The sequence below is a fragment of the Rhinoderma darwinii genome, chromosome 8 (genome assembly GCF_050947455.1).
Source record: "Rhinoderma darwinii isolate aRhiDar2 chromosome 8, aRhiDar2.hap1, whole genome shotgun sequence".
In the NCBI taxonomy this organism is placed as follows: domain Eukaryota; kingdom Metazoa; phylum Chordata; class Amphibia; order Anura; family Rhinodermatidae; genus Rhinoderma; species Rhinoderma darwinii.
In genome coordinates this window covers 110,585,266-110,599,717 of record NC_134694.1, presented here as the reverse complement: position 1 = coordinate 110,599,717, position 14,452 = coordinate 110,585,266, and the positions used below count along the sequence as shown (strand labels likewise).

Genomic DNA, 14,452 nt, shown 5'->3' with positions numbered 1-14,452 from the left:
CGACGACGCGTAAATTGACTGCCTCGGCAAAGAAGTGCAGGACACTTATATACATTATATGCAGGACACTTATATAGATTATATGCAGGACACTTATATACATTATATGCAGGACACTTATACATTATATGCAGGACACTTATATACATTATATGCAGGACACTTATATACATTATATGCAGGACACTTATATACATTATATGCAGGACACTTATATACATTATATGCAGGACACATATACATTATATGCAGGACACTTATATACATTATATGCAGGACACTTATATACATTATATGCAGGACACTTATGTACATTATATGCAGGACACTTATATACATTATATGCAGGGCACTTCTTTGCAACGTAATTTGAGCCGTTCTTCATTGAACTCAATGAAGAGCAGCTCAAGATATACGAGCATCACAGACGCCTCGTATATTACGAGGAGGAGCATTTACGGCTGAAACGACGCAGCTGTTTTCTTCTGAAAACAGGCTGTCATTTCAGCCGTAAATGCCTGCTATCGTGTGAACATACCCTTAGATTTGATCGATATTATGGTGGTCCTGTGTGTTAGCCACACACAAAACCCACTCCCTGCCGAGTCTACATTTCAGCTGAACTGACAGAATCGGCTCATAGCCAGAAATACAGCTTTTACTTAGGACACATAGAAGCAAATCTTTAATAAAAGTCAATATAAAAATGTTTAAAATTACATAAAACATTAGTGTACATAGTCTTTAAAGGTTAGGGATTGCCCACACGTGACGGAATTGCTGCGCATTTACCGTCCGGAATTGCGGACAGAAAATACACAGCAGAATACAGTAGCAGCAAAGTGGGTGAAATTTAACAAATCTCATCCACACGCTGCGTAAAATTCCTGCTGCAGAAAGTGGACTGAATTGCTGCGTTTTTCAGAGGAGATGTCACCATCTCCCAGCATTGAGAAAAACGCAGCAAATTACGCACCATTTTCTGCAGTAAAAAAACGCAGGAAATGGTGCGTTTTTTCCGCAGCGGAATGTCTGTTACTTTCAACAGAATTGCTGCAAAAATTTTCTGCAGCAATTACGTTACGTGTGGACAGTTATGAGGAGAAGGAGAGCGGTGGATCATGTTGGTGTGATGGCAAAAGGTCAGAGATGTGGCATTTATGTTATGATTTTTCTACGTGACTAGACCAGGAGCCCTAGCAAACTGACGCCGTGAATGTAGGGGTTGCAATATAGGACATCTCTGCTGAAGTTGGTTCTATCAGCATATCTGTAATAAAATATAAGCAAGGAAGTAAAATAAATAGGAGAGAACCGAGTTTTTAAAGATTGTTTGGAAATCTCATTCTCAACCGTAAGGTGATAAGTGATAGGTGATATGTCTCTGATAGGCTAAAGTTGGCCGGTGTGAGGATGCGATATAGTGTCTCCTTTCATTATACCGGAGAAGTGACTGCAACCCCAAACATGAGAAAGTGCCGAACTTCCTAGTCTTCATGAATTCCTGACAGGATAGCCCATTCCCTACAACCCACACTGCATGGGGCGTAAGACTATACCCAGACGTGTCATTTTTGCTGTAATTTGCTGTAATTTGTACAAAAGACTAAAAAATCCTGCCTAAAACACTATTACTGACACTGGTTAATCAAGGACTTTGAAAGGAACTGGGTTTAAGAGGTTTAACTTTTTTATATGTAATTTTCTAATTGTCAAGTCGGTTTTTTGCTTGTAAATTAGAATTATATTGTATGTTTTGTGGGCTGAAAATACACGACTGTAGGTTTCTACGAATGTTTGGAATATTGTTACCAGTATATGTCTATTAAATAGGCATGAAAATCCCAAATCAAAAAAATTAAATAAATGACAAAACAAAAACTTTTCAAATGAAAATCGTACAGCTGTGTAGTATTATGTTCACAAGAAAAAGCATCTGTTACATAGCAAGATATTATACCAGTCTATGTACCTAACAATGTGCCAGAAATGTGCTGTGTATGAGAAGTGTTACCTGCTCTGCCAGTGCTGGGACCCACATTACAATCTCTCTCCGACTATTTATTATATTCTTCTCTAAGGTAACTGTGACTCAGGGGGCCAAAGCCCCGGATGAGTAACAATCATACAAACATGATGTCATCAGTTTAAACTCGGAAAAGTTGGTATTCATTTTTGTATTTTTTTTTTCTTAATTGTTCAGGACCGCCCGCTGTATACTTACGATGGGTGGTCCTAGTCCTTAAAGCTTGCACCATAGTATATCTACGGCACGGGCTTACTCTGGCTGCCCAAGACATTGGGCAACTTACTGCCGGGGACCCTGGAGAGAAGAGTTTTTCCCCGCTTCAGTGTTCTCTGGTTTCACATATACACCGCTCAATGATCCCCCCCCCACACTGTATTATGGCTTCATAGTGCCCTCACACACAATAATGGCCGCATAGTGCCCCACACACAGTATAATTCCCTATAGTGCCCCCTCACAGTATGGTGCCCCATAGTGCCCTCCAAAAGTATACTGCCCCATTGTGCCTCTTAAAAGTAATAATATAAATATTCATGTAGCCCCGTTTCTACAATGAATGGAGGAGATCCCTCTGCAGGTCTCCTCCAGCCTGTGCTGTATGTGGCTCAGCACAGACAGGCTCTGACGGTTTCCTGCTCCACAATTTTATTCAACTATATCTGCGTCATAAGGACGCAGACACAGTTGAAACCGGGGCATGCTGCCAGCCACCCAGCATTGCAGGACACCGCCCAGGACTGTCCTGCTTGATCCAGGACAGTAGGGTGGCATGCCACTATGCGACAACTGTACAATCTTCTAATCGCTCATATAATACTGTACCCTGCAATACTTTTGTATTGCAGTGAATTATTGCCTGTCAGTGAAAGACAACATATTAGGCCCTACCTTAGGCTCTTCCTCTCTGTCTAGTCGTTCAAATGCCACATTTGCTATTGACTGCGGCATCTGAGGAGGTTAAACTGCCAGGATCAGAGTTATCAGTGAACCTCGCCATTACAGCGGGATGTCGGCTGTTAGTTACAGTCCACACCCACTGGTGATGGTGTGGACACAGCTCCTATCACCATAACGTAATACTATGTCAGTGAATGTTAGCAGCCTCCCGCCCACAATGTAATAGTATGTCATGGGTTAGAAAGGCTTAAAGATCCTAAACTGTAAAGGTCCTCTTACACGGCTATCCTGGGCCATGTAAACGAGCGCCGATCAACGAGACAGCTCGTTGATCGGCGCTCGTTTGCTCCTGTCACATGAAGTTTTGTTTAGCGTCCATGGCCGTGGGCCATCGGGTTCAGTAACCTCCCGACGCCCGCAGCCATGGATCTGTGAGCGCTGGTGTAATGATTGGGGTAGGGAGACGGACAGGTGAGCCCTAATCTACCCGCAACTCAGTCCCTGCCTACTTGCACGGCCTGTCCTAAGTGACGGCGTACAACTGGTCGACGGTCCCTACGCTCAGTAAGTGCAAGACAGACAACACAAGACAAGGGCACACAGAAGCAAAGGGGGAAGTAGGGGCAGTTGCCCACGGAGACACCGTGAGCAACAGACAGTGGTGAACGAGCCGAATCAAACCAGGGGAGTACATAGTAGCAAAATCAGAGCAGGAGAATAGTCAGGCAAGTCAGGGTCAATAAGTAACAGCGGTCAATCAGGTAAATAGCAGGAATCGCAGAGCCAGGAAACCAGACAATCACAGGCAAGGAACATGCTGCAAGTGAGGGCATAAATAGACCAAGGGTGGGAGCTAGAACCGTCAGGCCAGGCTGTGATAGGTTCTCCCTCTCCTCAGCCTGCAAGCCTGAGTGGTAACAGATCGCGTCACTCTAGCAGACCTTGGAGCTGATGAGGGCTGATTAACCCCGGGCATCGACACAGAACCTGTGTCTGGCAAACCCTTTACAGCTGGTCCCCATCTCCTTCCTAGGAGATGCCAGCGCTCACTTCCGCTCCGGTCCGCTGTGTCCCGTAGGGTGCGCACGCACTCTTGTGTCCGCTCTTAACGGGGCCAGCGCGCGCACATGAAAATCGTCATTATCATCAACCCACATGATTTCCTGTTCTATAAGAAGGCCCCAGCCCTTCTGATCCTTGCTTGAGCATTGTTAGTTTATCCTAAGTCTGTCTTGCAAATGGTCCCTTAGTGTTCAATTTATCTCAAAGTTCTGGAGAGCCTTCTGTAAACTCCTGGATGTGAGATTGGACTTTTCCTCAGCTTATCACCCCCATTCCAATGGGCAAGTCGAGAGGATCAACCAGATCATGGAGAATTATCTCCGCCATTTCATCTCTTTAAAGCACGATAACTGGGTACAGCTTCTTCCATGGGCCGAGTTCTCGTACAACAACCACACAAGTGAGTCCCATCCACCACTTCCACTCCGTTTTACATTGTGTACAGTCAACATCCTAGAGTCCCTCTTCCTGTGTCGACTACATCTCAGGTATCTGCTGCTGACTCTACATTTGGGGACTTTCTGCAAATCTGGCAATAGATCTGGTCCTCTATTTTGCTGGCAGTCGATCGCATGAAGCGAAAAGCGGATGCAAAGAGAAGAGAGCCGCCTCAGTATCTTCCGGGTACCAAAGTCTGGCTGTCCTCTCGGAACATTCGTTTGAAGGTGTCTTCATACAAGTTTGCTCCCAGGTTCCTTGGTCCTTTTGAAATTCTGCAACAGATAAACCCTGTCTCCTATAAGCTGCGGCTGCCTCCTACCCTCAGAATCCCCAACTCCTTTCATGTGTCCGTCCTGAAACCAGTGGTCCTGAACCACTACAGCAAGACTTCTAGTTCCACAGTTGCTCCCAGCGGTTCTTCTGATGTGTTCGAGGTGAGGGAGATTCTGGACTGCAAAAGGGTAGGAGGAAGGACTTTCTATTTTGTGGACTGGAGAGGGCTTGGTCCTGAGGAGAGTTCCTGGGAGCCGGAAGAGAATCTCAGTGCTCCTGCTCTCATTAAGAAATTCCTCTCTAGCTCTGGCCCCAAGTAGAGGGGGTGTAAGAGGGGGGATACTGTAGCGTCCATGGCTGCGAGCCATGAATCTGTGAGCGCTGGTCCCCATCTCCTTCCTAGGAGACGCCAGCGCTCACTTCCTCTCCGGTCATCATCATCAACCCACATGATTTCCTGGTCTATAAGGCCCCAGTCCTTCTGATCCTTGCCTGAGCGTTATTAGTTTATCCCAAGTCTGTCTTGCAAATGGTCCCTTAGTGTTTCCCGTTCCAGTTGTTACCCGTGCCCTGTTATCTGTTCCTGTATCCTGTGCTGTGTTCTTGTTCCTGTGCCTACTAGTGTTGGAGTCGTGTCCTACTGCACCTGCTGTCGTTTGCCACGTCCAGTGTCTTCTGCCACGTCCAGTGTCTTCTGCCACATCCAGTGTCTTCTGCTACATCTTGTATTACCCGCCACGTCTGGTGCAACCTGCTGCACCGACCTCCATCCGTGCTGAAGCCACAGTCACTGTCTGGACTAGTTCAGGTACCCGAGTGTTACGAACTGCTATAGACTTTTGTATAGACTGAGACCTGGTCAGCTGCCTCTCCGCTACAGCGGAGCATCCTAGTGCGTCCACACACCCTGTGACCGTGACACTATGGATGGGGATGAGCGCTCGTTACTCCGATCGCTCGTCCCCATACATTATTATCATGTCGGCAGCGCGTCCCCCTGTTTACACACCAAGATGTGCTGCCGACAACGATAATATTTTTCATTTTTAAAACAATACGATCAGCAGATGAACGAGCGTTTGTCCGATAATTGGCCCTTGTAAAAGGGTCTTTACACTACATTTGTCATTAATCCTCTATTATGACCCTTAGACAATGGTTTACATTAAAGAAAAATCAAGAGCATAAATTAATAATATGTTTTTATTTTATTATATCCAAATCTGCTTCACCTAAAACAAAAATAAATTACTCATTCAAAAGTTTTATTATATAGAACTCATAAAGCATTTTTTATTATTTCCCAAAATGAATCCGTTTTTATGACCCGCCACCATCAATACGGGTTATTTGCTCAGTGAAGGACACACACTGTTTGAGTTTGTCACAAAAAAGGTTCAACAATTTCTTTGTTGCGGACTTCACCTCTTTGTTTTTGAGGCTGTAAATGAGAGGGTTCAGTAGCGGTACAGCGGCTGTGTTAAAGAGCGAAAAAAGTTTGTGATAATCTAAAGAGTTTTCTGAAGTTGGTAATAAATATATGCAGTAAAGAGTCACATAGAGAAGAACCACAATGGTGAGATGTGAGGAACATGTGTAGAAAGCCTTACGCCTACCATTAAGGGTCCTAATCTTCAGTATGACAAGTATTATGAAGATATAAGGGATGACGGTCATAGATAAGGGTATTAGACCTGAGACAATTACACCTTCTGTGGCAATCCAGAGCTTTAGTAATGACACATCACTACAGGAAATTTTCATAAGTGGTAGGATGTCGCAGAAGAAGTGGTTGATAATATTAGAGGTATAACAAGTGAAATTAGATAATATACAAGTATTTGGAATAACTTCGACAAATCCTAACATCCAGCACATGGTGGCTAACAGTACACAAATTCTATAACTCATGACCATGTGATAATGCAAGGGGTTGCAGATGGCCACATACCTATCATAACTCATGGCAGCTAATATCAAAAGTTCTGTGCACTCCAAGGCCATGAAGAAGTACGCGTGGGCCATGCATTCGGCAAAAGACACCATTTTCACCCCAGTGACAAAGGTAGTAAGAGTTTTATGAAGAGTCACAGTTGTAGATGATATGTCCAGGATGGACAAGTTGCCCAGGAAGAAATACATTGGGGTATGTAACTGGCGCTCTCGACAGACCAAGACTAGGATGGTCATGTTACCACCGAGAGTGGACAGATAAAGGAGTAAGACCAGAAGGAAAACTGGAACTTGTAGGTATGGAAGTTCTGAAATCCCTTTGATAAAAAAATATGACACCGTCTGATTTTTCGTGTACATTTTTGGGAAAGTTTTGATACTGATTGACTCTTAAAAGAAAATAGAAAAAAAGATATTATATAAAAAATTTTTACATTTTTTTAAAATGTTTTCTGTAATAAAGGTTTTGAAGTTTATATTAAAGGAGCTGTCCCATCAGGCCAATTAGGGCATACATACCTTATAGAGGAGGACCCCCCATCTATGTGTCAGAATGGAGTGCTTCTCTGGCACACCCGATGCATCCATGCATTACATACTAGTAGACGTCCGCTGCAGGGAAAATGTGTGATCGATAGCAGCTAAAAAAATATATATTTTTCTTAGTATATTAACACATAGCCTTAGATACATGGCCCCAGCAGACAGCATCACACGATATAGGCTTAAATACAGAGCCCCAGAAGTCAGTATCACACATTATAGGTTTAGATTCAGGGCCCCAGCAGTCAGTAAGGCCCCATGCACACGACCGTGCCTGTAATCACAGTCCGTGATCACAAGCTCGGCCGGCCGCGGACAGCCACCTGCATTTGCGGGACGTGCTCTCATATAAAGTATGGGAGCACGGTCCGTAAAAAGAAGACAATAGGACTTGTCCTTTTTTTTGCGGAGCCTTTCTACAATATGGACACCTTCCCGTAAATATACGGGAAGGTGTCCGTCGGCCATAGAAATCAATGGGTCCGTAATTACGGTCCGTAATAACGGTCAAAATCTACAGTCGTGTGCATGGGGCCTAAAATAGCAGAATAATGCTGGTTTCACACAGCTGTACATATGGCTACATTTTAACCCCTTGGCAACAAGTGCTGTACATTTATTTCACATGCGCTATGTAGTTAGCACCAAGTGCCGTAAATGTGTTGGGCGGAGATGGTGCAGGCACAGAATCTGCGCCCGCACCATTTGCAGAGGGTGTCAGCTGTATATTGGAAAAAAGAGAAAAAGTAGCAAAAAAAAAGCCACAGTGTGCTCATCCAATATGTTCGTTCTGGGATCTGTAGTCCCTCAATGGAGTGCAACGTGGAGGGGGCTTGCAGGCTGGCAAGAGATTCATACAACGTAGGAAAGAAGGAAGTTCCTCAGCACATCCATAAAATATAAAAGAGCTTTATTTGTTCATCTTAAAAAATCCAAGGAGGGCACAGGTTAGGCGTGTTACAGCTTATGCGTTTCGAACAAGACTGTTCTTACTCATAGCGTGATGATGTTCTATGAACGCTTATCTACCCGATAATTGCCCAGTGTAAAACCCCCTTAACATTTCAACAGTTATCTGGCCTTCAGAGGTGGAGAGGCGGGGGGGGGGGGGGGGGTCAAGCAACAAGCCAATGTGTATTTTTTAGCCCCAAACAACAAAGTTTAGTTCTCCTAAGGAGTTTATATTGGGGGGGGGGGGGGGGTTTCCCCATACAAAGCAAAGGGACTTTATGGGGTGTTTATGGAAAATAACCATAAACCCGTTATTGCTAAATCTTTACCACATTGACAATTTTTGAGTCTTAAATTAGGCTGTGTGTATGGAGGCTGTGCAGCGGATGTTCCTATGGCCTAGTTCTATGACCCCGTAGACACTCTATGTGCAGATGTATGGCACTGTATTTTGGAGCAATTCTCTCCTAGAAGCAATGATTCTGGGTAAGAATGTCCATAATACAGAATCCATAGTTACAAGGTTCGGATAGCACTAGGTAATGGTGTGGGTGCATGAGTAGGGGCCCAACCCGATCCAGTAAAGAAATGAAGTACTATGCACACCAATATGGAATTTTTTATCCAGGTAATTAATTTATTTATTTGTAGCCAGTGACAGTGCGTGCGACGTTTCGGTCAAAACCTTGACCTTCCTCAGGCACTTTAGTCAATGCTGGTCCTGCGTGGCTGGCGCTGTAATATTGGCGGGTAACCGCTGTGTGAGGCGCTGCAAATAAATAGATGAATTACCTGGATAAAAAATTCCATATTGGTGTGCATAGTACTTCGTTTCTAATACAGAATCCAGGGATCTTTTTTTCAGTCTTAGGCCCCATGCACACGACTGTAGATTTTGCCCATAATTACGGTCCATAATTATGGAACCATTCAGTTCTATGAATTTAATATATATTTATGTGAAGGTGTCCGTGCCGTAGAAATGCTCCGCAACAGATAGTACATGTCTTATTTTTTGCTTTTTACGGACTGTGCTTCCATACTTTATATGGGAGCATGGCCCGCAAATGTACGCGGCCGGCCGTGCCCATAATGACAGACTGTAATTATGAGCACGGTGGTTTGGATGGGGCCTCATTCTGTATAAGATAGACAGAAAAAAAACCTCTGCATGCCTCAATATGAAATAAGAGACATAAAGAAGAACAGTAGAGCCCTATAGACTAATATTGGTGCCCTATTATGCTCAAAACAGCTTGGAACATGTACGTTGCAGTAGAACAACTCTGGCATGAGGCATTTTGAAAAAAAAAGATGCCTGTTAAGGTTATATTTCTTCAAATTTTTTTGTCAAAAAATTTCTTCCATTTTTTCTTACACCAAATGAAAACATTTTTTTCTAAAGAACAATGCAAACTTAGAAATAACCAATTAATTAAAATAATTTAAGATAAGAAATGATGCAAGTAAAATTATCGTTATATATAATTTAATATAATTGTCTTTCATAATAAAGGGTTACAGATCCTTTGAAAAAAAGATATTTATCCCCCAAAATTTTTTTACTTTAGTTTAAAATCTCTTTCCACGATTGGTTTTATTCACCAGTAATATTTCACATTTAATTCTACATAGAAAAAAAATGCATCTTACCTTGTAAAAACTGAAATACAAGTGGGCAGAATAAATATAAACATATAAAGATTAAAAATGATAAGGAAATACTTTGTGTAGGTCAATGTGTAATACAAAATTGTGACCAGGAATTCCGTTTTCTTCCAGAAAAATAAAATCCATATAATCATTGGTGGCCCAAATTATTTTTTTTTCAAAAACTAACACTATATTGTCAAGATAACAAGCAAATGGCAAAAAAACTTCCTTCAAGAATATATAATGTACAAAAACACATGAACCAGGTGGATTCAAAACGCTACAAAGACGGGACTCTCTCCATGGAAAAACCAGATCCTGGCCTGACAAGAAGGTGTTTCTAGTCAAACATCGTACACAGATAAATAGCTGATCTTTATAGACACAGGTAACTCTGAAGATACAGTCTCTGGAGATATGTAGACTCTGAGATATTGACGCTGGGAAATTGTTTTGAAACTTTAAGGCAAAATTATAGTAAAACTTTGAAATTATAATGTATTGTGTAACATTCAAAAGTTTTTGAAAACTTTTTTTTTTTTATAGGGTTAACCATGTGGAATTATTAATATGATATTTTAATATTTCGGATTGTTACGTACATGGGAATGCCAACTATGTTTATTTTGTTAGTGTTTATTTATTTTACACTGTTTTTGTTCGATTAAAGGGTTATTCCCATCACAGACATTTATGGCATAGCCACAGAATATGCCATAAATGTCTTTTAGATACGGGTCCCATAGATATATGCCAGTACATAAAAGTTTACAAATCACATTTAAAAATCCCCCTATGGTATTAAAAAAAAAAATAATCAAATGAACACAAAAAAGTAATGCTACATAAAAAAATGGTAAAAAGTACACACAAATAGTTTTTTTTACAATAAAAAAACTTTATTAAATATTAGTTTTAAAACGTAAAATAATATACACAGATTTGGTATCGTCACGACTGTAACAACCGCACAACAGATTTATAGTGTCATTTATGATGATCGGTGTATGCTGTAAAAAAAAAAAAAGTACATGAAAACTGCAGCAGAACTGCTTTTTTCTGCATTTTTGGCAAAACAAAAATGTATATTAATTCAACAATAATGTAAATATACCAATAAATGTACAACTTGTCCCGCAAAAAACACAGCTACGTCAAACAATAAATAAAATAAAGTTTTAAGCGCCGGGATGCACAGAGCAAAAAAAAAAATAATTAAAAAATGTTCTGTCCTCAAGGCCAAAATTGGCCATGTACTTAAAAAGAAATAAAGGGGTATTCCCACCTTGGACATTTATGGCATATCCACAGTATACACCATAAATGTCCGATAGAAGCGGGTCTCACCTTTGGGACCAGCACCTATCTCTAGAACGGGGTCCCCTGATCCCTGTTCTACCTTGCTTGGCTTCCGCTGCCTCCCGCCCACTTCCTGATTAGGGGGTCAGGATTTACACTGACGGGTTCAGTGTCGGCAGGTCCCGCGTGTCTCCTACACGCAGGATCGAGCTGTTACCAATCACATCTAAGTTCATAACTTAGATGTGATCGATAACAGGTGGACCCTGTGTGTCAGAGACACGCGGGACCTGCCGACACTGAACCCGTCAGTGTTGCTGAACTGACAGATTCAAGTCTCAGCACTAGAAACAGCTGCTCTGTATACAGGATACAAAGCAGCTGTAGCTGAAAAAGTAAATGTCATTTTATAAAAAAAGTAATTAGAAAGTTGCACCACTCACACGGATACACATTTTTATTTAAAAAACATTTATCCCTTGCAGTCACAGCCAATTTTCGTTTTCGTGTTTTACTACCTGCCTTCCAAGAACCATAACTTTTTGATTTTCCGTCAAAGAAGTGGTGTGATGGCATATTAATTGCAGAAGGAGATGTCGTTTCTATTGGTACCATTTAAAGTACCATATAATGTACTGGGAAACTGAAAACAATTATTTGGGGGGTGGAATTGGAAAAATTTGCGATTCCTCCATTTCTTTTTGGGTTTTGATTTTACGTCTTTCACCGTGTGGTTAAAACGACAACTTAAATTTATTCTGCTTATCAAAATGATTACGGAGATATCAAATTTCTATAGCTTTGTTAATGTTTTGCTACTTTTTACAAAGAAAAACTATTTGTTATAAACATATCGCCTTACTCTGAGAGCCATAACTTTTTTATTTGTCCGTCTATTGAGCGGTGTGAGGGTTTATTTTTTGTGCGATGAGCTGAAGTGTCTACTGGTACCATTTTTTGGTACATACATACATTTTGATCAATTTTTATAATTTTTTTTGGAATAGTGATTCTAGCGGTTTAACTTTTTTACGGCGGCCACTGTGCAGGTTAAATAATGTTATATTGTAAAAGTTTAGACTTTTACGGACGCGGCAATAACAATTTTGTACACTACTGAAAACTTTATTTAACTTTTTAAACTTTTATTAGTCCCCCTAGGGGATTAGATCCAGCAATCGTCACATATCTATGGAAGTGTCGGAGATAACCAAGTACAACGCTCGGCTATCTCCGGCAGTGCCATGGAGAATGAATGGAGTAGTAGGGCGCATTGCTTCCATTGCTTCAGTTACACCTTAAATTGGGGCAGGGTATAAATTTAATACCTCCCAAAAGAGCATGGCTGTGCGAGCATGGAGCAAGATGGAAAGAAAACACAACCTTCCTCTGGTAGGGTGATGGTCCCCTCCCTTCTATAATCTGATAGTTACAGCCTACAGATCTCCATCTACTGGACCACTAAATCCCCCCACCACCCTTCCCAACCATCTGAAAAATCTTAAATTCACATTTTGCGCCACCAATTGCTAGCATCATAAACCATCAGAGAAATCTTAAATACACATTTTGCCCTAGTATTTACTCGGATCATAAGCCGATACTGTCCGGCCAACCAAAAACTTCTTCAGATGAGGTAAAACCTAATTTGGTCCTGATTTCCGTAGATTTTGAGTATCTAGAGCCTGAGGAGTTACTAGCACATTGCTCATCTCTTCTCTCCGTATTTAAGATTCTAATTTTTTACCAGCCGGTGATTTCCAGAACCTTCCCCTCTTGGAGGTGGTATCTTCACTGCTTGTGGTTTTATCTTTAGGTGAGGAAATCATACCCCCTGACTTTCTATACACTGATTTAGATGCTATTTTATTTCGCTTGCTCTTAACCCCAGCTCTCAACAATTATTCATAAATTGACCGGCGGTGCCTTTTTTTTAAATCTTTTTTTTAATCTGCAGCATGTTAATTTATGCTTTGGAATTGCTGGTTATCTGTTGCTGGTTTTCCCCATTGAATTTAATGGGGAGGTAAAACCTGCAAAAATAGCAGATGTTTTGATTTTTGCAGTGAAAAAGCTGTGAAAATATCGCAACTCAGAAAAAAATTATACTTTTCCAGATCTTTATGCTTCGGCATCCAGCCCGGCCTCCAGGGATGACGTTTCATCCCATGTGACTGCTGCAGCCAATCACAGGCTGCAGCGGTCACATGGGATGAAACGTCCTCCCAGGAGGCTGGGCTGCGGGACGTCGGAGGGACGTGTCGCTATTACTATGGTTAAGTCTAGGCTTTTTTTCTTACCTGCTGTTGTCTGCAGTGGACATTCCTGGCTGAAAAACTGCACCACAATTTTTCGGACAGAATACTCTGCAAGGACCAGGGCAGATAACTCTGTACTTTTACGCAGCGTATCCGCCCCGTGTGAACATAGCCTAACAGCTGCAGCGCGGCAAATCCAGATTAGCAGCCCCTCTTGGCAATCAAGAGAAACAAATAATAGCCCTTAGCAGCAGCAGTTCAGCATATACAAATAGCCACCTTCTTCATCTTTATGAGACAACCTCCTTAGCAACTACTCGGAAAGAGAAATGGGGGGGAAATAAAGTGGGGAGAAGGGTTGGCGGGAAATCAATCAAGTTATAGTCATAAATTATAATGATTGTTAAAATGGTAGTGCATGGCTCTATGCAAAACACATTGAGACATTTGAATATTATTAGACATAATTCATAGACAATAATTTTTTCTGGTTTTTAGCATTCCCCTTGTCTCACTCACATTATCAGTCTGTGTAGGGACACACTTCCAAATGGTAACACCTAGTTGTCAATTTATTCATACATTTCATGGAGGAATAACAGAGGGACGGCACATAATCGAGTTCTAAGAAAACATGCTCCAGAATTTATATTGAGCTGTGGAATTGTCTCTAAAGCTGGCCATCGATGTAAAGATCCATTACTCACCTCACAGATCCCCGGCATTCCAGTACTCCCCACCACTGTTTATTGAAACGACTGCAGCGATGACGTGACTGTATACTCACGTGAACGCTTTAGTCAATCACTTGTCTCAGCGATTCTATGCCGTATGCGCACTGAGACCAGTGATTGGCTGCAGCGACCATGTGTCTATGCAAGCACGTCATTGCTGCAGCCATGTCAATACACAGCGGTGAGTAGGACCGGAGCGGCGACGCTGGAACACCGGGAATCTGTGAGGTGAGTAATGGCTCTTTTGGTTTATGGATCCCTCCTATCCCTGCAAGTTTTTTGAATATGTAAAAAAAAAACTTTAAGGTCCATACAATAATTGCGACGGTTAGCAATAATTGTTACCTCTATGGCCGGCT

The 14,452-nt window shown here is 41.8% G+C and overlaps 1 protein-coding gene across 1 annotated transcript; it reads right to left on the bottom strand.

Annotated features, from left to right (window-relative positions):
• Nucleotides 1–6,022: 6,022 nt before the first annotated feature.
• LOC142660029 (olfactory receptor 5G9-like) lies at nt 6,023–7,015 on the bottom strand. The gene has a single exon (XM_075836680.1). The coding sequence runs from the start codon at nt 7,013–7,015 to the stop codon at nt 6,023–6,025; it is 993 nt and encodes a 330-aa protein (XP_075692795.1).
• Between the last annotated feature and the right edge of the window lie 7,437 nt (nt 7,016–14,452).

Bases quoted from the DNA above. Each gene is read 5' to 3' on its own strand.
- LOC142660029 (XM_075836680.1), bottom strand. From the start codon at position 7,015: ATGTACACGAAAAATCAGACGGTGTCATATTTTTTTATCAAAGGGATT.